The sequence below is a fragment of the Muntiacus reevesi genome, chromosome 1 (assembly GCF_963930625.1).
Source record: "Muntiacus reevesi chromosome 1, mMunRee1.1, whole genome shotgun sequence".
NCBI lineage: Eukaryota > Metazoa > Chordata > Mammalia > Artiodactyla > Cervidae > Muntiacus > Muntiacus reevesi.
In genome coordinates this window covers 229,268,031-229,292,416 of record NC_089249.1, presented here as the reverse complement: position 1 = coordinate 229,292,416, position 24,386 = coordinate 229,268,031, and the positions used below count along the sequence as shown (strand labels likewise).

Here is a 24,386-nt window from a genome sequence, read left to right as displayed (position 1 = left end):
TCCAGTGCCCCCTTGTGGCCAGCCTGGGCGCCAGCTCCTGCTGATGCAGGTAGGCCTTTACAGATGGGCTCACACACATACCAACCAAAAGGCTCACCGTCCCATTTGCTGTGTAGTGTCCCAGGAGTCAAGGCCACCTTATTCAGCCTGTGCCCTGGTCCCAGGGAAGGGATTGAACAGACTCTCAATTTCCAGGAAACTATGGCTGAGTTGGAGAGCAGATCCAGGGATTCTTTCACCAGCTTGTCTGCCTTGCCCCGGCACAGCCCTTTGGTACCGACCTTCAGTGTCCTCGGCCCCATTCCAGGGGTGGGGCCCGCAGAGAGGCAGAGTTGCCACGTGAAAGCAGGTGCAAAAGACAGCATGAGTAGTGGTGGTGTAGGGGTTGGGGGGATGTAGAGGGAAGGGTGTGTGAGCATGTGTGTGACTTGGAGGCCGAGCCTAGGTCAGAAAGGCCCAGGGGAGCTGAGCAGACTCTGGCAGAGGATCCTTATCCACTGTCTTGCCTCAGCTGGAAGCAGAGAAGACAGATGCAAGATGCTTGGAGGCATGCAGCCCCCTGGGCCCAGCTGCCTGCTCACCAAGCCCTGGCCAGGGTCTTCTCCAGGATCACCAGCCACACCAACCAGCAGTCCCAAATTCTAGGGCTCCAGTGTACACCCAGGGGGTGGGTGTTCACATGGGCTACTCAGAACCATGGTTCTGGGCAGGCAGTGGGCAAGCAGGGCCCCCCCACACAGGGACCCAGGTAGGAATGTAAGTGGAGACTGTCTTAGCCAAAGGCTCCAGTTCTCAGTCAGCCCCATCCTGGAATCTGAAACCTTGACTTACTCAACTCAGACATTTTAAATGATTAATCAAGGACCTTGAAGTGGTAATTGAGCCTTAGTAGGCCCTTCGTTCTTAAGCCTGCAGTCCCAGCCCAGGAAGGTAGTACGGTGAAGCAAATACAACAGACCGGGGCCTCCCAGACAGTTCTGACGTCTGGGGCCTTCTCGGTCTAGAAACTGAGGAAGCTGCACCTTGGCCTCTTGTGCAGGCTCAGACCAGTGGTGGGCACCCCATGCTGCTCCTTAACTGCTGAGACCACCACAGCCCAGCACCTACCCAGGAGTGCCCCTGGCAGAGATGACAGCTTTGCCGGAGGTAGGCGGCCTGTGGTCTGTGTTGAGCTGTCTTCACCCCATCTTCTAAACCAGCATCCAGAACAACATAAGAAGGCCAGCCTTGCACGAGGTATCAGAGGATGCCGAACAGCCCTCCTACTGCTCAGACCCAGAGGGAAAAATCTTAACGCATCTGAGGGATAAGTACAGTCTCAAGACGGCCCCAGGACAGCTCCTGCGCCTTCCGAGAAGCCAGGGAGAACACACTGCTGGCTGAGGATGCACTTGAGCTTTCCTTGGGTGTGCACGTGCGGTGGGACCATTTTTTACTCAGCACAAGGGGGCTGCACCCGGGAGAGGAGCTGTCCTAAAGGCAGTACCATTCTGCCGCCTGCTCTGAAGGCCATGAGCACCAGGTAAACGCGCTGGGGGAGGGGGACAGGTGCCGTAGGGGATGAAGGGTGGCCAGGAGTAGTAGGGGCAGTCTAGGGAGTGTAGTTTTCACTGGAGTCTGGAGGTTAAGAGTAGAAGAGGTGAGGCGTAGCTTCCTCCTTCCTCTTCCTCCACAGGCAGGAGGGATGTGGGGCTGGAGCACTGGCACAGCCTTGGTCCTCCCGCTCTGTGACAGCACCTGCCCTCCCGGGCCTCACTGCCTGCCCTGCTCCTTCCGCCACTTCACCGTGTCTCCTGCGCCTCTGTCCCTCTCCTCGCCTCAGTGTCCCAAGACACCTACTAGGCACCGCAGTCTGGGAGCTGGCCCTCCAGTTCATCTGTCCACCCACGTACCTACTGCCTGCCACCCCACTGAGCAGTCAGCCAGCCCAGCGTCACTGTCAGACGCTGAGTGCCAGGTGGTGGTGTGGGTTGGTCTGGAAAGGCTGAGAGTCTGCTGACTGTGTGGGTCCCTGTCCCGAGATCTCCAGAAGTGCAGCTACCACCATCCTCTGAGGAGGAGCTGCTGGACAAAACCCAGCAGCCACCATGGCCAAGCCTTCTGGGAGTCTAGGGGACCCCAGCCTGCCTCAGCCAGAGCACCCAGAGGAGAGTGGGCCCCAGCCGCTTCCTCCCTGGGCTCAGACACAGGACAGCTTGTACTTTCGCCCTGTCCAACACAGTCAGTCCTATGAATAGCAGACCTGATGGTAAAATTTTTTCATTAACTACAAAAAGGTTAAGTACATGTGGACATCTCACACCAGTCTGATAAGTAAGACTGGACTGCCACCACCTCCTGTGACCCTATACTTGGGCTAGACCTGCCGGGGCCACTGGGACAGAGGTGATTGTGGATACGGGGACAGTTGAGAACATCCCAGATGCCAGAATTGCAAATGAAACTGCCTTGGAGATTATGTTGCAGTCATTTTTGGTTAAGAAAAGGATCCTGAGCTCAGAAGGGAGGTGGCAGCTGAGGTTGCACGGTGAGTTGACAGTAGGTCCTGGCCTGTCCCCAGCGCTCCTGGCCCAGTGCTGTCTGCACATCAAGGTTAGGGTCACTTCAGATCAGACAGCAGGCTGCCTGCAGGTGACCCGAAACACAGACTGTGGAGAGGTGAAAGGCCTCTCCTCCACTGCCCCATTCTCCCTTGAAATCCAAGGTCTGTGTGTGAGCAAGATCTAGGCCTCACCCTCCTCCACAGCGTGTCCCAAAGAGTCAGAGCAGAATGGCCCTGGCCCAGCAACAGTCATCCTGGAGACGAGTGAGTTCCAGGGTCCCTCCTGGCAGCCATTCGGCCCAGAACAAGGCACTTCTTGCGGGCGTGAGGGGGGAGGTGTACTTGGACTGTCCCCCTGAAGAAATCTACTTCAGACTTGCCTTGGGCCCCCACCACTTGAGTTACTTTATTCTCTGAGGGCAACAGCTACATACACAGGCTCTCTGCAGGGCACTGCGCAAGTGACAGTCACAGCTTCCCCAGGCCCCAGCCTTCTGGCTGGCGAAGTGGGGAGGGGCATAGTGCCTAAGAGCCTACGTTTTGTGACAAACATAAAGTAAAATGTTTGGCCTGGGGCCTGACACAGAGTGAAGGTGGGAGGACTTATAATAAATGGGAACCACAGTGTGATGACATCCTACAGAAAGAAGATCACCGAAGTCTGTTTTCTTATTCTCAGTCTGTGTGCAGGGAGGGGCTCCTCCCACCAGTCCATATTCAGGTTGGGATTCCTACAGGCAGCACTAAATCACAGGATGACAAAAGCAGAGGAACGGGCTGTCCACGTGAAGAACAGCTGCTCAGAGATAAAAGGGAAGGAAAAGACAACCCAGGGAGAAGCAAGGGGCTGTGTGTGTGTTGCAGGGGCTAGGAAGGCTGAATACAAACAACTTTAGCTGTTGAGGCCCCTCAAGAGAATAGAGGGTGAAATATTTAGAAACATCCCATTTCTCGAGATAAAGGGAGTAAGGAGACCCTCATACATACATAACACGAAAGAGAACAGTCAACAAAGGATGTACACATTAAAAAAGACTACATACTGAAGAGACGGTGTTTCTCCTTACTCCTTAAAATTAAAGCTAGTCCAATGTGATCAATTCAAAACTCAAAACCTCAAATTCCAGCAGGGCAGGTAGTGGTCTTGTTTATTGAAAGAGACCTGAATTTTCTGGGGCTAAGAGTGTATTTAGAGAAACAGCTTCCTCCAATCTGTTTTTCGGTCTAGGAAATGTACAGAAATGGGGTAAAGGAGCTGGTATACAGTCCACAGTCATAAAATATTCAAGTGAATGGATCATCCTCCTCCCACCTCCCAGATGGAGATGCTGCATAAGGCAAGGAGGTTGCTAAGGAGCCTGAACAGGGCATGTGAGCGAGAACACATGAGTGCTGTCCCTCTTCCTCCGATGGGACTCGACGCAGGGCTGGAAGCTGCCAGTTTGGGTGCACACGGTGGAGATCCAGCAGTGCTCACTACCCGTCGGTAGGGCCAGGCTGTTAGTTCTACAAGTGAGGAGACAGGAACTCTCCACTTACACAACACAAAAAATAAGGGCTTCCTTTCTTCCCTGTACCAACAGAAGAGGTTAGGACCAGGGCCCACAGAACTGAGGTGAGAGGCCCTGGCTCTGTTCTGCCGTCGCTGGGTGACTGGGTTAAGTCACTTGACATCTTGGAGCCCCTGCATGCTCCTCAATGGGAATGAGACAGCAGGGGAAGCTGCTGCCTTAAGAGGTCATGTGAAAATGTAATGTGGACAAAGGGGAATATCATTAAGATGGGTCAAAAAAAGAAATCTCAATTTACAGCCAGGTTTCACCATGGGGTGAGATTGTATCATTCATGTTCAGCTGTGTCCGACTCTGTGACTCCGGGGACTGTAGCCCCCTAGGCTCCTCTGTCCATGGGATTCCCCACTGGAGTGGGTTACCATTTCCTCCTCCAGGAGATCTTCATGACCCAGGAGTCTAACCCGCGTCTCCTGCATTGGCAGGTGGATTCCTTACCACTGAACTTTCAGACATTATCTGTCATAATTTGAAAAGATAACTGTTTATGTTCATAGAGCTGAAGACCTGAGGTGCCAGGTGTTCCCGTGCAGCCTCTACAACCACGCGTGCTGGCCCAGCAGCCTGTACCAAGCTTCATCTTGACAACTTGGCCCCAGTGAGCACCCCAGGCCCAGGATTGGGCAGGGGTGGCACATGTACAGAAATGCCCCAGGCTGACGCAAGGGCCGAACAGCTTGGGGGAGGGGTGCTCTATCCAAGCTTATAAAATGAAAAACCTGGATGAATCTTTTTAGTTTTTTTTTGTTATTTTTCCTAAAAATCTGAGAAAGATAATCAAGAGCTACTGCTTCCGCTGATGAGAAAAGAAAATAGGTGACCAAAGGGAAACTCAAATGATTGGCTAGAGTGATGGCAGAAGACTTCAGTGAGTAACCTTATATACCCTGAGAATAGCCAGTGTTCTAGAATCCTAAATTCAGCCAAGAGACCAGGGAGGGGACTGAAGAACAGTGATGGCAGGAATACGCAGGCTGAGAACGTACACAGCGACCCCTCAGCACTGGCTATTCTGCTTCAAGTCTGTGTGTGCCATTGCCTCGGATTAGAGGAACCATGGTGTGATGTAGGGAAGGTCAAAGGGAAGAGTGTGAGAAGTCCTGACGTCATGGCTGATGTTACTACAGCAGACAGGAGGAAGCAATTCATTATATTGTGATGCATCATGAATATATTTCTAATGGGGGTTTTTAAGAAATAAATATGAGCAAGGCTGCTGTGCCAGGCAGAAGAAATTAAGGAGAATCTAGAATAAATTCAGATCATGCCCAATATAGGACAGTTCTATGACTCTATGGCAGGGGTTTCAAGACCCCAAGGCAGGGAGATTCCTCTAATGACTAGCAGGTCTTGCTCACAACCTGCTCAGGAAGGAGACAGAGATCAAGGTTGTGAATGATGGTGGCTGACCTGGCCCACAAGCCCCTCAGCATACTGGTCATCTTTTCATGGCTGTTCCTACCCAACGACGTAGACACACCTCTACTGCAAAGCTTCAAAAGACACCAGTACAATCAATCATAAGCTAGAATTATCACAACATGGCAAATGGAGCAGGCTGCCTGGTTTCATTAGAGATTGTGGCACGTAAGAGGGAACAAGTGAAGAGAAAGTCGCTCTGTTGTGTCCGACTCTTTGCAACCCCATGGACTGTAAAGTCCATGGAATTCTCCAGGCCAGAATACTGGAGTGGGTAGCCTTTCCCTTCTCCAGGGGATCTTCCCAACTCAGGGACTGAACCCAGGTCTCCCGCACTGCAGGCGGATTCTTTACCAGCTGAGCCACAAAGGGAAGCCCAAGAGGGAACAAGTCGTGCCATTAAATACCCGCCAAGCCTCATAATCTATAGATTTAATGCAATTCTAATCATAATCCCAACTATTTTTTATAGATAAACTGATTCTAAAATGTATGGAAAGTCAAGAGAACTAGAATAACAAAAAATATGGAAAAAGAATAAAGTTGGAGGACTTAATGCTACCTTATTTTAAGGTTAATATAAAGCTACAGTAGTCAAGACAGTTACAGTTTAGGAGAAGGAACTGACACAGATGAATGGCACAGAAAGGACAGTAATAGCTCCACATAAACACGGCCAACTGGCGTTTGACAGATATGCAAAAGCAATTCTATGCTGAAGGACAGTCTTTTCAAACAAATGTTTAAACAACTGGCGCACAAAACCCCAAGAACTTCAACCATTTTAAGCCTCACATTTTATGTAAAAACACCAAATGGCTCATAGATCTAAATGTAAAACTATAAAAATTTTAGAAGAAGACATAGATTCCTCATGACCCGGAGTTAGGCAAAGAGTTCTCAAATCTAACAACAAAAGCATGATAGTTTGGATTTAAGCAAAATTTAAACTTTTGCTCTATGGAAGACACTGTTGAGACGAAAAGACAAGCTACAGACTGGGAGAAAATATATGGAAATAATACCCAATACAAACCTTGTATCTAGAATGTAGAAACACTCTCAAAACTCCACAGTGAGAAGTCCACAGACATGTCACCAAATAGGATTTGAGAAGAGCAAATACATACATCATTAGCCATTTTAAAAATTCAATTTAAAACTACACACCTATCAGAGTGGCTAAAATTAAAATCATTGACAATAAGTGCTGACAAGGACAGAGGGCAACTGGAACCCTCAGTCATTGCTGACAGGGATGCATGATGGTATAGCCACTCTGAAAAACAGTAGCAGCTTCTTAAAGTTAATACACACTTAATCATTTAAGCCAGAGATCATACTTCTTAGAGAAATGAGAACTTAAGTTCTCAAAACACAAGTTCTCAAAACTTATATACACAAAAACCTGTACATAAATTTATAATCACCTAAAAGTGGCAGCAACCCAAATGTCCTTCAATAGGTAAATGAATATAAACTGTTACCTCCAGACAATGGAATACTACACCCAGATCTTCAGAAAACCAGCAGTTACACACTGATTAATTCTGCTTACAAGGTAGTATCTCGGAAGGACATTCTAGGGCAGAGAACCCATTCAGCCCAAATCTCCCTTGGCCAAATGTGCTGGAAAATCCAGAACAACTAAGGTTCTCAGATGTATTCCTCAGGTCCCCAGGATTCTAGACACAGGCAGGGGACGGCCCCTCCTTGCCTCAACTGCAGTTCCATAGTATCTATTCCACAGTGCAGTTACAGGGAGAGTTTCTTATAAAACAGTTTATACTAGAAAAATCTGAACACTATCAGGCTGAAATGGTGGTTATGAAGGATCTATACTTGCTGCTGTTCAGAAGGACCTCCCCAGCACGGACAGTCACATGCTTGACAGTCTACGTGCTGGACCCTCCAACAGAGTCCATTTGGAGAGCAGGGTCTCCTCTGTCCAGAGGCTCAAAACCTGAGTGACATTAACTGACTCCCTTACTTGGTGTCTGACCCTTCTGGAACTTCTTGTTTTGTATGGTTCTCTCCAGTTTAGCAGTCTTTGAGCTTTCATGGCCCAGGTGGTTCTTTGGACTATGAGCTCATCTCTTACACACACACACACACACACACACACACACACACACACACACACACACACACACACACACACACACACACACACACACACACACACACACACACACACACACACACACACACACACACACACACACACACACACACACACACACACACACACTTGCCTTCCTTTGGAGCTGTATTTTCGGTCCTAGCAATCTTATCTCCTCCTCTGTTGATGTCCTTCACAGAACAGAAGCTGGAGGGAAGTCCGCCCACCCTCAGTGACAACTGTGTGGCCAAATTCAGTGCACATTTCGAGTTCGTACCTGACTTCCCAGCAATATTTGATGCTACTGATCATTCCCCTCTAATACAAATTTTCTCTGCTTTCAGGGCATCCCATTCTCTTGGTTTTCCATCTTTGATTGCTTTGCAGGCTCATCATCTACAGGTACAAGTCAGTTTTCCTTAAAGCTCAGCCCTACATTGCCACCTTCTCTTTTTCCTCCATATTTCTACCTGATGTGATCTCATTCACCCCCACAGTTCTAATTACTACAATATGCCAGCACCTCTCACATTTCATCTCCAGCCCACCCTCTCCTCTAAGCTCCCGGTGTATTTACAGCTGCTTACCTGACATCTCTACTTGAATGTCTGATAAGCACCTTAACACCTCAATCTAAGCCAACACATTCAGAGCCCAACATGATTTTCCTCCTCCTGACCAAATACAGTTCCTTTCCTTTATTTCCAACCTCCACAAATACCATCACCAGGCAGTTAGTTCCAGTCAGAATCTCAGGAGTCATCCCCATTTCCTGTTTCTTCAGTTCCCATAGCCAGTCCCTCACCAAGTCTTGTTAATTTTACTTCCAAATATCTCAAGTACATTGATGTCACTCCATCATCACCATGTGTTTGTGCCTCAAGCCATTCTCTACACGGAAGCCAAAGGGAACTCTTAAAAATGCAAAGTTGATCATGTCATTCCTTTGCTTACAATCCTTTGATGGCTTCCCACTGCTCACAGGACAAAACCCCAAAATCCCTAAGTAGGGCTGTGGGCTCCTTGTTATGTTTCTGCCTGTTTTTTGTTTTTTAAATCTATTGCCATCATCCCACTCTTCTCTGTCACACCAATTTCCTTTTCTAGTTTCCCAAATGATGCATGTTCTCTCCTGCCACTGGGCCTTTGCACCTGCTTTTCCTACTGTTTTGCTTATTAGCAGCTTTTCATCTTTCAGCACCTTCCCAGACTGTCCCATGTTTATATGTTTTCATGGCAACACATATCTTCATAGTAAAGTAGAATGCCAATAATGCCTGTGGGATTACTTAATGTCTGCCTCCCTCCCTAGAGTGTTAGCCCCATGGGGGCAGGGATGGGGTCCAATCTGTGTGGCTCATCACCTGACACACTGCAGACATTCGGCGTCTACTGAACGTCAGTCCTTGTGGACAGAGGGTGGTTCCCTGGGAGTGTACTTGGGGTAGACTGAAGAACTGCGCCTCCCAGTTTAAAGTGCCCCCAAGGCGATGTGACAAAACTGGATTGAAAATCCAATCTGTGACCCCACTAGAGTGAAGAAATTATTTTCACCAAAAAAAGTAATATTAAAAAAAAAAAGAGTCCATATATAATAGGAATTAAAACTGCAATGCACCTGAGAAGACATCCAATTTTAAAACCCGCAAAAGATATAGGAAAGCTGTGTGAAGAAAATTACACAATTTTATCTAAGGACATTAAAAAAAAAAAAAAAAAAGATTAAGAGGGGCTTCCCTGGTGGTATGGGGGATAAGAATCTGCAATGCCTGGTCCGGGAGAATTCTGCATGCTGCAGGGCAGCTAGACTGGACACCGCAACTGCTGAAGCCCGAGTGCCCTAAGCCTGTGCTCCGCAATAGGAGAGGCTGCTGCAACGAGAAGCCTGCGCACAGCAACTAAAGAGCAGCCCCCACCCGCCTCAATGAGAGAAAGCCCGAGCTCAGCAACGAAGACCCAGCACAGCCATAAATAAATATTTTTTTAAAAATTAAGAGAAATCATGTTCCTGATAGGAAGACAGCACTCTAAATATGTCAACTCTCCCCCCAATTATGCTAAGTCAAAGACAAACATGGTAGTTTTCCATGACAGTGTGTGATTTTAGGATGACACACTCATCCTAAAATCCTGATTAAACGAGTAAAAGGCCAAGAATATCCAAGAAAGTTCTAAAGAAGAAAAAGGGGTATGTGTGTATACATGTCTCAGGAGGCAGGGAAGATGCTTATCACACCAGACTCCCCATTCTAGCCCATCTGTATGTGGTAACTTGGTATATGACAAATCTCATTTTAAATCAATGGGGAAAGGGTGACCTAATCAACGAATGGTGTTGGAACTATCAAAATAGAAAACCAGAACCCTATCCTACACCGTGATCAAAAACCAATTTAGGTAGACTAAAGACTATGTTAAAAAAAAAGTTTTAGAAGAAAATATAGGCTTATCTTTGCATTGAAGCTTAAAACACACAAAGCATGAGGGAAAGATTGATAAACATAACATTTAGAAACTGTCATACTAGAAAATACTATAAAAATACTATAAAAAGGTTAAGAGACGGGCAGAAAATATTTCCAAGCCTATAAAAGTGACAAATATTAGTGTGTGGAATTTTTAAAGTTTCCCTACTAATCAGTAAGAGAAGACAAACCAGTAGAAAAAATGGGCTAAGACTCTAACAAGCAATTCACAAGATTTGTAAAGACAAGTCAAAAACATTTATGTTCAAGGTCACTAGTGAGCAGGGAAGGTAAAATAGCAAGATACCATTTCACACCTATCATAGATGCTAAAATGTTGAAGTCTGTAGATGAGGTAATTTTTAATGAAAGAAAAACTGTCAACTGTGCAGCACTAGTTTTTTATTCCAGTAACAGAAGGTAGAGGCCTTGCAGGGGGCACTCGCGGCTCCGCTGCTCAGTCCAGGCTTTCCAGGAGGCAGCAGCAGCAGAGAGCAGCCCAGCAGGCGGCCAGGGCCGCCTGACACCCGGTGTCTTCCGTCTTCCTTTCCCGCTCCACCACGTACACTGGGGGCAGGGGAGGGGCGGGGAGAGAGAGACCCAGTCAGAGGCGACTGTGAGTCGCAGAGGCCTGTGCAGCTCAAGCACTTAGCACACCCGAGGAGCCGGATTCGAGTCTCCCTCCCTCTCCAGACGGGCAGCTCTGGGAAGGGGGAGCCATGCCCCACCCCAGTGTCACCACCTGCACATCAGGTAGTTTCCTGGATGTGTGAGTGGAGGTGACATCTGCTTAGCAGCTGTCAGATCGCTGTTTCCTGCCACCGCCCCTTCCCCAAGCTGACCATGAAACACCACGCAGCACCTGCCTTGACAAGGTGATACAGTTGGTGGTGAGGCCCGCCCTGCAGCCAGATGTGGCAGGCACTGGCTGAAAGCTTTACACATTGTCTCATTTAATCCTCACAACAGCTCTGTTACTATCATTTGTAACTCTCAAACACTGTCTGCAGGAGTGTGAATAGAAGCCCTTGGAAAGAGAATGGGGGTGGGGGGAGAATGGGTGCTACATAGAATTTTGAACCAGAAAATCTGTATCTAGGGTTTTTCTATAGAAACAATTGTCTCACTGTTCAAAAATGTGTGTACATTGTGATTGCTGCTGTATCAAAATAACCCCAAGCTAGCAACAACCTTGATGTCTGTCACCTGGAGACTGACTAGGTAAGCTAATACATTCCATAGACTAGAATACTAAACAGCCATTAAGGTTCTTCCAGCCAATAAATAAAGCAAAGGACAAAAGCAAGGTATACAGCAGTGCGCTTGTTATGTTTGTACAATGAAAAGGATACACATACACAGACATACAGATATCTGAAAGAATATAAGAAACAAAGGTCAGAATGTGGAGGGGTAGGGGCTTTTACTCTGCTTTTGCATTTTATGTTTTTCTCAAATCCAGGCTTGTCCAGTTCTAAAGTCACACTCAAAGCTGCTGCTCCTCCATGTCACTGCTGGGGTCCTGTGGGCAGGAGGGAGGGCTGTCCAGGTTCAACACAGCTTAGACCTCCTCTCGCTGCTGCCACTGTGCTAGCTCTGGGGCTTTCTCTGGGGGCAGTTGGCATCAACTGATCGGGGTTCCCTGGTGGCGCTGGCCTCAGTCCCGGATGTCTTCCCCAGTGTCACGATTACCTACAGACCACCCTCAGCCCAGCTCCCCTAACGTGGTCCCTTCACAGCCCGGCCTGGTGGCCCCTACGACCTGGAGTTTGACCCATCAGATTTGCCTTCAATGCAATTCTGACTTCCCTCAGGCCTTGCTGACTCAGCCCCAGGCACACGCTGGGGTTTCTGCTGGGCCAGCCTGGCAAGCAGCAGCTGGATCAGATCACCACCCCTCCCCGCAAGGAGCCTGGAGACCAGAGGGTCCTCACGCTGGTGCAATTCCTAAGGCTGAGCCCCATGAGCCAGAAACACCCACCCCCACGCCAGGTCCCCAACAGCCCCACTTCCAGGTTCCTTTTGCACTCCTCTCTCCAGTGACAGGAGCTGGTGGCATTTCCCAAACCAACCCCAGCCTCTTCTCTTCTGCTCCTTCAGGTTTGGGCAGGAGGTAGTCAGGAGCCCACCTGAGCCCGGTCTGGCACAAAGGGCACCGAGGAGCAGGTACAGTCCGTCTAGCCTTGCACGCCCCTGGGGAGCCCTGATCTGCCAGGGGCCACCTTCAGGTCCCTCACCACCCCTCCTGGCTCCCCTCTCTCATTCACTGCTTTGAGTGCCAACATCAAGATCTTCTGCTTCCAGCACCTCAGCAGAGTCCCCGTACAGACCCAGTCCCCCCCACCAGCACAGACCTGCCCCCCCAGCACAGACCCAGCCCCCCCAGCACAGACCCCTGTCCCTCCAAAGCGGCCCCAGAGGTTCCAGTGTCTCTTCCTAGGAACCCGAGGTTCAACAGGAGTAGGGGGTGGGATAAGTAGGCAGTGGTTTCTCATCAGATTCTGGAGATGGGGAAGATCAGAGAAGCGGGGAAGAAACTTCCCTATCAGATATGGGCTGCCCCAGTCCAGTCTCAATTCCCAGACACTCTGCTCCAATTTAGTGAGACCACAATTAGAATTTCAGAACAGATTTTTAATAAGACATATCAAATTGGATTTAAATATAGGCTTATCTACTCGGCCATGTAACCTTGAGCAGGTGGCAACCTCTCTCAGCCTCAGCTTCCTGTGCTGTAAAATAAGAGTGACATCAGTAATCTATACCCCACAGGGTTGCAGGGAAAATGAAGAGATTAGACATGCAAAACAGCACAGTGCCCAGCACATTGTCACTGTTCAATAAATGCTCACTGGTGTTATTACCGTGTTAAAATGACTCTCAGGGAGACCCCTCCCAGGACTGACTGAAGAGCTGGCCTACACAGGTACAGAGAAGGGGTTGGGGGCTCACCCGGACTCAGGGGAGAAGAAGCCTCAGGAATAAGCCAGAAGCCAGGAGGCAGCTACAGGCTGTTCTGGGAGCCAAGGGCCTACAAGGGCAGCTAGTCCTTCATGGTGCAGAGTGTAACATGTCCAGGCCGAGGGAGGGTGTGCCCAAAGCCCCAAGGAGGGGAGTGGCTGGACAGAGCCAGGCCCCCACCTCCGGTCACCCCACAGCAGGACAGAAGACTGCTGGAGGGAGAGCTGCCAGCAATTCCAGGCCCTGCTCTCACCCCAACTTAGGTGCAAGTGTGCACACACACAAACACACATACACACTCTCTCTCTTACTCATTCCCTGTCACTTTTCCTTTGGCCTCAACCAACCACATGGCATCAGAGCCCAAGTTCAGGGTTGGGGAGGTGCGACTCTGGGAAGTTTAGAGAGTGCAGGACAGGGAGCCTGGGACAGAAGAGGGACCTGGTTAGCAGGGGAATAAACAGGACAGCAGCACAAGGGCTGTAACCCAACGACCAGAGACAGACCTGCATCCTGACTGCCAGACCCAGGCACCCTGGGCTCTGTGGCACCGACCCAGCAGGAGAGCCCACAGTGGGTGTCACAGGACCTCCCAGACCACCTGCCAGTCGTCCACCTTCCCATCCAGCCTGTGACACCTGTGCAGAGATGCCAGCACCCCTCCCAGGTCCGGCTGTGCACCCCGTGAACAGCTTCCTCTCTTCCTCTCTCTGCCAGAGAACTGCTCGCCTGCCCCAGGGCAGAGAAGTGCCCCTGTCCTCCACATCAGCACCAGGAATAGCTGCCTGATCCATTTGCAGGCTCCTCCCAGGGTCAGGCCAGAGATCACGCTTAAGGTTGGGTTACTATGTGAAAGGCTCTCCCCCCCTTCCACTCAACACACAGATCTTTCAGACCCTCTGAGAGGCATCTTATCTGCTGTTTGTTTGAAGGCAAACTCCTCCCTTCTTCCTCCAGCATCTAAGTGAAGTCGCTCAGTCATGTCCGACTCTGCGACCCCATGGACTGTAGCCTACCAGGCTTCTCCGTCCATAGGATTTTTCCAGGCAAGGATACTGGAGTGGGTTACCATTTCCTTCTCCAGGAGATCTTCCCAACCCAAGGGTTGAATCCAGGTCTCCCACATTGTAGGCAGACACTTTACTGTCTGAGCCACCAGGGAAGTCCAGCACCTAAAACCAGAGCCAAATAAGGCAACCCTCAGGGGAGTAGAATGGCCGCCTGGTACTCAGTGCATACCAAGGCCACCTGCTGGAGCAGGAGAATCGACGTCAGCCCTCCTCCTCCTCCTCCTCCCCAAGGCTGACAGGACAGCACCCTGACCTGGGGCTCCGTGCCTCTCTGAGAAGCCTTCCCGACCTGATCCAGCCCAACCCAGATCTTTCTGACTCTGATCTGCTGCTATCACCTATCAGTACATTCAGAAACCTTGGTCTGAGAAATACCAAGCAGAGACAGAGATAGGCCTGAGGGCAGTCCTCAGGTGAAAAGGGGAGGCTGTGTGTACAGCGGTCAGCCAGTGTCCAGAACAAAGCCTGGGGCTAAGAGCGAGGGTCTTTCCTTTTGTGGGCCAGCAGTGCGTTCTATTTACTTGAAGCACTGGAATAGATAAGAAAACAGGACCCTCAGAAACGGCTGGTTTATCCTCAGGGTTTCTAAGTGCGTAACTATTAATAGACCATAAAGGTCCTCAAGTGCAGGGAGCAGGTCTTCTCCCAGTGCTCCCATGTCCACTTCCTAACTGGTCTGGCAAATACAGACGGGCACTGGCCAAATAAGTCTCCTCTAGAGGTAGAGGGACCCACAACAGGACAGGTGAGTCCACTGAAAGCCTGTTATCCCGAGATGTGTCCACCTCACCAACACCGTGGGCCCTCAGGCTGGTCTAAGCTGGTATGGGGAAGACCACTTCCTGTGGCAACTCCAAATGCCAAGCTGTTTCAGAAAAGTATTTTATTTTCCTGGGGAAAAAATGACATATAATTCGAATAATGCTAAATGTTGTGTAAGAAAACTGGATGAAATAAAAACAGATGATGAGAACCAGCAGACCTGGGGGATAACACCATGCTGCTGGGAGTTGAAGACAAGTGACTTCAATACTCTCAGCTGGTGGGGGCTCAGGGCCAGGGGCAGGGACAAGGCCAGAAGACCAGCCCAACTCGGGTGAGGAAGGGTGAAGTCAGCAAGAGCCTGCACCCTTGGAACAAGCCAGCTGTGAGGAAGTGCACTGCCAAGGGTCAGTCACCGCAACTGAGTGACATGGGGCCTCCACAATCACAAGGGAGGTGCCAGCCAAGTGTTGTTAATAAAAGGTAATACACAAAACTGGAATTTTAACACGTTGTGAAACCCTATCAAATATCAAAAGGAAGCCTGATGTTACAACTGACCAGTGGTGGTTGCATTAGAGTCTAAAATTAGGCCATGAGTAAAGCTTCCTTTTGGCCTGTGAGCCCAGCCCTCAGTGGAGAAGGGTGAGTCATCAGAAACTGACCTTCAAAGACATCCTGCTCCTGTGCTTTACAACCCTTACTCAGAAGAACTGAAAGCAGGCGCTTGGACAGGTATTTGCACACCCATGTCCACAGCAGCATGTTTGCATTACCAAAAGGTGGAAGCCACCCAAGTATCCACTGGTGGACGAAAGGATAAACAAAACACAGTTTACACATACAATGGAATATTCTTCAGTCCAAGAAAGGAATTTTGACATATGACACAACATGTATTAAAGACATTTTGCTAAGTGAAATAAGCCAGTCACAGAAGGACAAATATTGTATGACTACTGTTACATGAGGTACCTAGAGGAGTCAAATTCATAGAAGACAGGAAGTAGGATGGTGGTTGCCAGGGGCTAGAGAGGAGATTTACTGTTTAGTAAGTAAGGAGTTCTAGTTTGGGATGATGAACCAAGTTTCGGAGACAGATGGTGGTGACGGTTGCACAACGATGTCAACAGGCTTACTGCCACCCAAACTGTACACTTAAGAGTGGTTCAAGATTGGGAGAAAATAATAGCAAATGAGGAAACAGACAAAGGATTAATCTCAAAAATATACAAGCAACTCCTGAAGCTCAATTCCAGAAAAATAAACGACCCAATCAAAAAATGGGCCAAAGAACTAAACAGACATTTCTCCAAAGAAGACATACAGATGGCTAACAGACACATGAAAAGATGCTCAACATCATTCATTATCAGAGAAATGCAAATCAAAACCACAATGAGGTACCATTACACGCCAGTCAGGATGGCTGCTATCCAAAAGTCTACAAGCAATAAATGCTGGAGAGGGTGTGGAGAAAAGGGAACCCTCTTACACTGTTGGTGGGAATGCAAACTAGTACAGCCACTATGGAAAACAGTGTGGAGATTTCTTAAAAAACTGGAAATAGAACTGCCATATGACCCAGCAATCCCACTTCTGGGCATACACACTGAGGAATCCAGATCTGAAAGAGACACGTGCACCCCATTGTTCATTGCAGCACTGTTTATAATAGCCAGGACATGGAAGCAACCTAGATGCCCATCAGCAGATGAATGGATAAGGAAGCTGTGGTACATATACACCATGGAATATTACTCAGCCGTTAAAAAGAATTCATTTGAATCAGTTCTAATGAGATGGATGGATGAAACTGGAGCCCATTATACAGAGTGAAGTAAGCCAGAAAGATAAAGAACATTACAGTATACTAACACATATATATGGAATTTAGATAGATGGTAGCGATAACCCTATATGCAAAACAGAAAAAGAGACACAGAAGTACAGAACAGACTTTTGAACTCTGGGGGAGAATGTGAGGGTGGGATGTTTTGAAAGAACAGCATGTATATTATCTATGGTGAAACAGACCACCAGCCCAGGTGGGATGCATGAGTCAAGTGCTCGGGCCTGGTGCACTGGGAGGACCCTGAGGAGTCGGGTGGAGAGGGAGGTGGGAGGGGGGATCGGGATGGGGAATACGTGTAACTCTATGGCTGATTCATGTCAATGTATGACAAGACCCACTGAAATGTTGTGAAGTGACTGGCCTCCAACTAATAAAATAATATTAAAAAAAAAAAAAAAAAGTCACTTAAGACAAAAAAAAAAAAAAAAAAAGAGTGGTTCAAATGAGAAACCCTATAATCTTTCATCCTCTGCTTATTTGGGAGGGTTCCAAGCATATCAACACCTGGGGAAAGGGATCTGGATCAGAGCTTCCCTTCCCAGCAGGCAAAGCTCTGTGGGCTGGTGCCTCAGGGCTGTTCTGTCCCAGCAGCTGTGTTCACTCTCCTGGGCTGGTGGTGGATCCACAAAGGAGGTCTGCTCTGCCAGTCAGGTGCCTGCCTGCCCTCCGTCCCGAAGACCCCTCCAGCAGAACCTCACAGACAGAGGATGTGCCAGAGGAGACAGAGACAGTCTGCTCAGGGTCCCTCCCAGCCCACATGCTCACTTCTCATTTCCCTGACATGGCCAACTCTGCAGGGGAGTCCGGGAATAAAGGACACCGGGCCTGACTCAGGCGGCTCACAGACAGCCCATGAACTAGCTGAGGAAGTGCAGGCTGGCACGGCCCTCTGGGGGCGGGGGGACACCACTAATCAACACAGAACCAGGACAAGGCCTTTCAGTGAGCCGAGGAGAGAGGAACACCAACCTCACTCCTGCCCTGTCCTCGTTTTCCTTCCTTCACAAGAAAATTTAAAGAAACGCTGGCTTTGAGCGGCTCACTTACAACAGGCGGCGTTGTAGACTGGCCCAGGTGTGTTCCAGCCCTGACCTCTCTTGACTGATAAGAGTCATCATAGCCTGAACTTCTAAGGAGGGAGTGGTGGTGACGGGGACTGACAGCAGGATCTGTTACTTCATACCCTGCTGAGCAGCAGGAAAGACGCTTAGAACCAGGCAATCAGGGGAACAAGTAATGAGAGAAAAGGTAAGAGGAGAACAGAAATAGACTCAGAACCCACAAACTCCCAACGTCCCTGGCCCCTGAATATAAGAAAACAATTGCCATAATTTTGGATGCTAAACAGAAACTAGGAAAATTATTTTGTTTTGGTTTCAGGCGCTAGGTCACAGGAAAAAATGGCAAGGTCTATCAGAGGGGAACTGGCAGTTTGGACTCTTTTGTTGACTATGAGGGCTACTCCATTTCTTCTAAGGAATTCTTGCCCACAGTAGTAGATATTAATGGTCATCTGACTTAAATTCACCCATTCCAGTTCATTTTAGTTCACTGATTCCTAACATGTCAATGTTCAGTCTTGCCATCTCCTGTTTGCCCACTTCCAAATAACTTTGATTCATGGACCTAACATTCCAGGTTCCTATGCAATACTGCTCTTTACAGCATCAGATTTTACTTCTATCACCAGTCACATCCACAACTTGGCGTTGTTTTTCCTTTGGCTCCGTCTCTTCATTCTTTCTGGAGTTATTTCTCCACTCCTCCAGAAGCATATTGGGCCTGGGGAGTTCATCTTTCAGTGTCGTATCTTTTTGCCTTTTCATACTGTTCATGGGGTTCTCAAGGCAAGAATACTGAAGCAGTTTGCCATTCCCTTCTCCAGTGGACCACGTTTTGTCAGAACTCTCCACCATGACCCATCCGTCTTGGGTGACCCTACACAGCATGGCTCATAGTTTCATTGAGTTAGACAAGGCTGTGGTCCATGTGACCAGTTTGATTAGTTTTCTGTGATTGTGGTTTTCATTCTGTCTGCCCTCTGATGGATAAGGATAAGAGGCTTATGGAAGCTTCCTGATGGGAGAGACTGACTGTGGGGGAAACTGGATCTTGTTCTGATGGGTGGGACCATGTTCAGTAAGTCTTTAATGCAATTTTCTGTTGAAGGGCGGGGCTGTGTTCCCTCCCTATTTTTGGCCTGAGACAAAACTATAGTGGAGGTAATGAAGATAATGGCGACCTCCTTCAAAAGGCCCCATGCAGGGACTGCTGCATTCAGTGTCCCCGATCTTGCAGCAGGTCACTGCTGACCCACACATCTGCCGGAGACTCCTGGACACTTACAGGCAAGTCTAGGTCAGTCTCTTGTGGGATCATGGCTCCTTTCTCCTGGGTCGGTACTTGGGTACAGTCTCAAAGATGACAGAATGATCTCTGTTTGTTTCTAAGGCAAACCATTCAATATCACAGTAATCCAAGTCTATGCCCCGAACAGTAATGCTGAAGAAGCTGAAGTTGAATGGTTCTATGAAGACCCACAAGACCTTCCAGAACTAACACCCAAAAAAGATGTCCTTTTCATCATAGGGGACGGGAATGCAAAAGTAGGAAGTCAAGAGATACCTGGAGTAACGGGAAAATTTGACCTTGTAGTACAAAATGAAGCAGGGCAAAGGCTACTAGAATTTTGCCAAGAGAATGCACTGGTCATAGCAAACACCCTCTTCCAACAGGACAAAAGAAGACTCTACACATGGACATCACCAGATGGTCAACACTGAAATCAGATTGATTATACTCTTTGCAGCCTAATATGGAGAAACTCTAAACAGTCAGCAAAAATAAGACTGGGAGCTGACTATGGCTCAGATCATGAACTCCTTATTGCCAAATTCAGACTTAAATTGAAGAATGTAGGGAAAACCACTAGACCATTTAAGCATGACCTAATAATCCTTTACAATTATACAGTGGAAGTGATATACAGATTCATGGGATTAGATCTGATAGACAGAGTGCCTGAAGAATTATGAACAGAGGTTTGTGACACTCTACAGGAGGCAATGATCAAGACCATCCCCAAGAAAAAGAAATGCAAAAAGGAAAAATGGTTGTCTGAGGAGGCCTTACAAATAGCCAAGAAAAGTGAAGCAAAAGGCAAAGGAGAAAAGGAAAGATATAAGCATCTGAATGCATAGTTCCAAAGAATAGTAAGGAGAGATAAGAAAGCTTTCCTCAGTGATCAATGCAAAAAAATAGAGGAAAACAACAGAATGGGAAAGACTAGAGATCTCTTCAAGAAAATTAGAGATACCAAGGGAACATTTTATGCAAAGATGGGCACAATAAAGGACAGAAATGGTATGGACCTAACAAAAGCAAAAGATATTAAGAAAAGGTGACAAGAAGAGATATACAAAAAAGATCTTCATGACCCAGATAACCATGATAGTGTGATGACTGGACTAGAGCCAGACATCCTGAAATTCGAAGTCAAGTGGGCCTTAGGAAGCATCACCATGAACAAAGCTAGTGGAGGTGATGGAATTCCAGTTGAGCTATTTCAAATCCTAAAAGATGATGCTGTGAAAGTGCTGCACTCAATATGCCAGCCAATTTGGAAAACTCAGCAGTGGCCACGGGACTGGAAAAGGTCAGTTTTCATTCCAATCCCTAAGAAAGGCAATGCCAAAGAATGCTCAAACTGCCACATAATTGCACTCATCTCACACACTAGTAAAGTAATGCTCAAAATTCTCCAAGTCAGGCTTCAACAGTACGTGAACCGAGAACTTCCAGATGTTTAAGCTGGATTTAGAAAAGGCACAGGAACCAGAGATCAAATTGCCAACATCCGCTGGATCATTGAAAAAGCAAGAGAGTTCCAGAAAAACATCTACTCCTGCTTTATTGACTACGCCAAAGCTTTTGACTGTGTGGATCACAACAAACTGTGGAAAATTCTTAAAGAGATGGGAATACCAGACCACCTTACCGGCCTCCTGAGAAATCTGTGTGCAGGTCAAGAAGCAACTGTTACAACTGGGCATGGAACAACAGACGGTTCCAAGTCAGGAAAGGAGTATGTCAAGGCTGTATATTGTCACCCTGCTTATGTAACTTATATGCAGAGTACATCACGCGAAATGCCAGGCTGGATGAAGCACAAGCTGAAATCAAGACTGGTGGGAGAAATATCAATAACCTCAGATATGCAGATGACATCACCCTTATGGCAGAAAGTGAAGAACTTAAGGGGCTCTTGATGAAAGTGAAAGAGGAGAGTGGAAAAGTTGGCTTAAAACTCAACATTCAGAAAACTAAGATCATGGCATCTGGTCCCATCACTTTATGGCAAATAGATGGGGAAACAGTGGAAACAGTGGTTGACTTTATTTATGGGGGCTCCAAAATCACTGCAGATGGTGACTTTGGTCATGAAATTAAAAGACGCTTGCTCCTTGGAAGAAAAGCTATGATCAACCTAGACAGCATATTAAAAAGCAGAGTCATTACTTTGGCAACAAAGGTCCATCTAGTCAAAGCTATGGTTTTTCCAGTAGTCATGTATGGATGTGAGAGTTGGAATATAAAGAAAGCTGAGCGCCAAAGAGTCGATGTTTTCGAACTGTCATGTTGGAGAAGACTCTTGAAAGTCCCCTGGACTGCAAGAAGATCAAACCAGTCCATCCTAAAGGAAATCAGTCCTTACGTGTTCATTGGAAGGACTGATGCTGAAGCTGAAACTCCAATACTTTGGCCACCTGATGTGAAGAACTGACTCACTGGAAAAGACCCTGATGCTGTGAAAGACTGAAGGCAGGAGAAGAAGGGGACAATAAAGAATGAGATGGTTGGATGGCATCACTGACTTTATGAACATGAGTTTGAGAAAGCGCCAGGAGTTGGTGATGGACAGGGAAGCCTGGTGTGCTGCAGTCCATGGGGTCGCAAAAAGTCGGACACAACTGAGTCACTGAACTGAACTGGCTCTTTGGAACAGGCCCAGATAGACAGAGATCAGCACAGAGGTCACTGCTGGGCCCTTCCCATTAGTGTCCAGGCACAGACGGGCACAGGCCCCTCTGCTATTGACAATGTAAGTCTGACTCACATTAAGTACCGGCCTCGGGAGTCTCATTCAAATAGGTCTTGCTGCATTTTCTAACAAGGCAAACAGCACCCTATTGTTTTTTATCGAACACCAAGTGTGTCTTTATCTTATGTATACAGACCACAACTGGCTTCTGCAGGTACCAGGTTCCTACGTTATTGATTAACAGTCCTAGCAGATATATTTATACAAAATGCCCCAGGTTGATTTCTTCCTCCTTGGTCAAGCTTAATTTGGCGACAGTAAAAATAGCTGTGTTTTCACCTGAAGGCACCCTAGTGCAGAGCCCTGGTACACAGTGACCTCTAGGGCGGGGCGGGACAGGAAGACCACTCTCAGTGAGCACAGTGAGAAGGTGATTTCAGCAATGCAAACCTCACTTGTAACGACTGTCTCCTCCCTCAACAACCCTCTACTCCCTGAAGCACACCGCCAGCCATTTCCCAGCAACAAAGGTCATCCTTGTAGATTTGGAAAGAACTGTGGGAGTACCTGGGCCCCACTGAGTAATCCCCAACAGTTCCTCCCCAACAACTCTGGAACTGCCACAACCCAGCACCCACCCAAAAGTCAACCAGGAAGGGTCCCGAAAACCGCCACCCCACCTGCTGAGATGCGCCATTCAGCCAGTGTGAGGCCAGAGGCGTCCCTAGTGGAGAAAGGGGGACGGGGGGAACCTGGCCTGTAGAAAAGCTTCTTTCCATGGTCAACTCTACTATTACTATTAACAGTTCTAGCCAGCTTGTCATTGAAGCTAGATCCAAAAAGTCTCCAACATCACGACCAGCCACCTTTCCAGTGAAAAAGAAATAGACAGGCTAATCCTTGCCATGAAAGGCTGAGGTGGGAAGCTAGGTGAGGTTAGCCCTGGTGATGGAGCGGATACAAAGGGAGCCCCAGTGTGTCAAGAGTGATGGAGGCAGCTGACTGCTCCCCATCTGCTGAGCGGGGTTCAGTTGCCCAAAGTGGTGGGTTTATTCACAGCCCTGCTGGTCTGGAGAACGCAAGGTCTCTCAGCAAACTGAGAAAGCCCAGCCCCCTCGGCCGAGGGACCCCTCCTGCTGCCCAGCTGTCGTCCTGAGTCAGAAGCACCCCTGAGGTCACCACACAAACAGACCCTGGCCTCCTAACAGCTCACCAAGGAACCCTGTGGAGATGAGGAAAGGCAGTTGTAGAGTTGGGTACCCCAGGATCCACTCTAAGTGCCACTTTGAAGGGTGACCACCTCTCCCAGCTTCGGTTTTCTCACTTGTGAGATGGGAATAATAACAGCACCTTGTCCCTCACTGGGTTCTTTGGGGGCTTAGTTAAGCCACACTAACTGCCTAGTATACAGCAGGCTCGAAGATTTTGTCAGCTGCTATCCTGAGACAGAGACCTGAAGGGCAGAAGGTGCTGAGACAGTTGGAAGTGACACTGGCATTATGTAAAGCTGCTAGGAGAGCCTATAGACAGCTTCTCCTTCTACTTGATAAACTGAAGTTTTTGAAGAACAACCAAGTGATGTGGAAATCGGGTAAAAGAGGTGTCTATTTCCGTTAGGTATTCCCTAGACCCCCTCCTTGTGGATGCCAGGCTGCTGGGCAATGACCCAGGAAGGCAGGCGGCACAGCCGCCTAATGAGGCACAGCCACTAGGTGTCCCTACGACCCTCCCACCCGCCACAGCAGCAGCTGGAGCTGGCCACCCCCAAGGATCCCCCTACCAGCCCCTCACCCTCCTGCCCGTTCTACTAGGCCCACAAAGTGGAAAGGTTCAGTCTAGGAATTCCTTTAGGTCTCCAAGATGAAATCTGGTGACCCTTAGCTCCCGATTCTACCTGGATAAAAATGCTGCACATGCCAACGTTACTAACCATGCCCCTAGTCTACTTCACAGACCTGAGGTACAGGAGACATGGAATGAATGAGTGAATGAATGGAGGAGTGAGTGAACAAAAGGTGTCTTGCACCTGTTACCTCAGTTGGAAAAGCAGTTTGCAGCCGGCCTCGCAAGTAAGCTCAGATACGGGCTCAGCTGGCTCCTCTCTGAGGCAATGGCAGAGTGCGACTAAGAAAAGATATCCTGGCAGTTTGAAGTTCTGAGGGAAGGTGTCACTTTCACTTTGGTCAATTTAAGTCCTTCAAGAGATCCTGGCTCATCCTGAACTTCCCTGAAATGGTTGAGGGTAAAGGGTCATCACTCTATCCCAGAAGGAATCCATGTGACTAGGAGGATATCTTGGGAATGAGTAAAGCAAGCACAGGCAGCTCAGGATCCCAGGCCTGGCTGGGCTGGGAAGAGTGGGCTCCACAGCCCCAGGATTCACCTTCTCCAGAGGGGGGACCCTCCTGAGAGCCTTTCCTTCAGATCCGTAGGCCTAGGGCACTGTGCCCATAGCTGTGAGGAATTCATGGTTACCCACGGCTGCCCGGGGTCCTGGATAGGGATTGGGGTGGAGGGGGGAATACCGATCCTTTATAAACTACCCATGATACACCTACTTTCAGAAGCAAAAATCCAT

At 48.3% G+C, this 24,386-nt stretch overlaps 1 protein-coding gene across 1 annotated transcript in view; it reads right to left on the bottom strand.

The window, feature by feature from the left end:
• Positions 1–10,501: 10,501 nt before the first annotated feature.
• Positions 10,502–24,386, bottom strand: part of CYSTM1 (cysteine rich transmembrane module containing 1) — a 57,014-nt gene continuing 43,129 nt past the window's right edge. Inside the window, exon 3 of the mRNA XM_065918687.1 lies at positions 10,502–10,686. Coding sequence (XP_065774759.1) covers positions 10,577–10,686 — 110 coding nt within the window. The 3' untranslated portion in view covers positions 10,502–10,576. The remainder of the gene's footprint in view (positions 10,687–24,386) is intronic.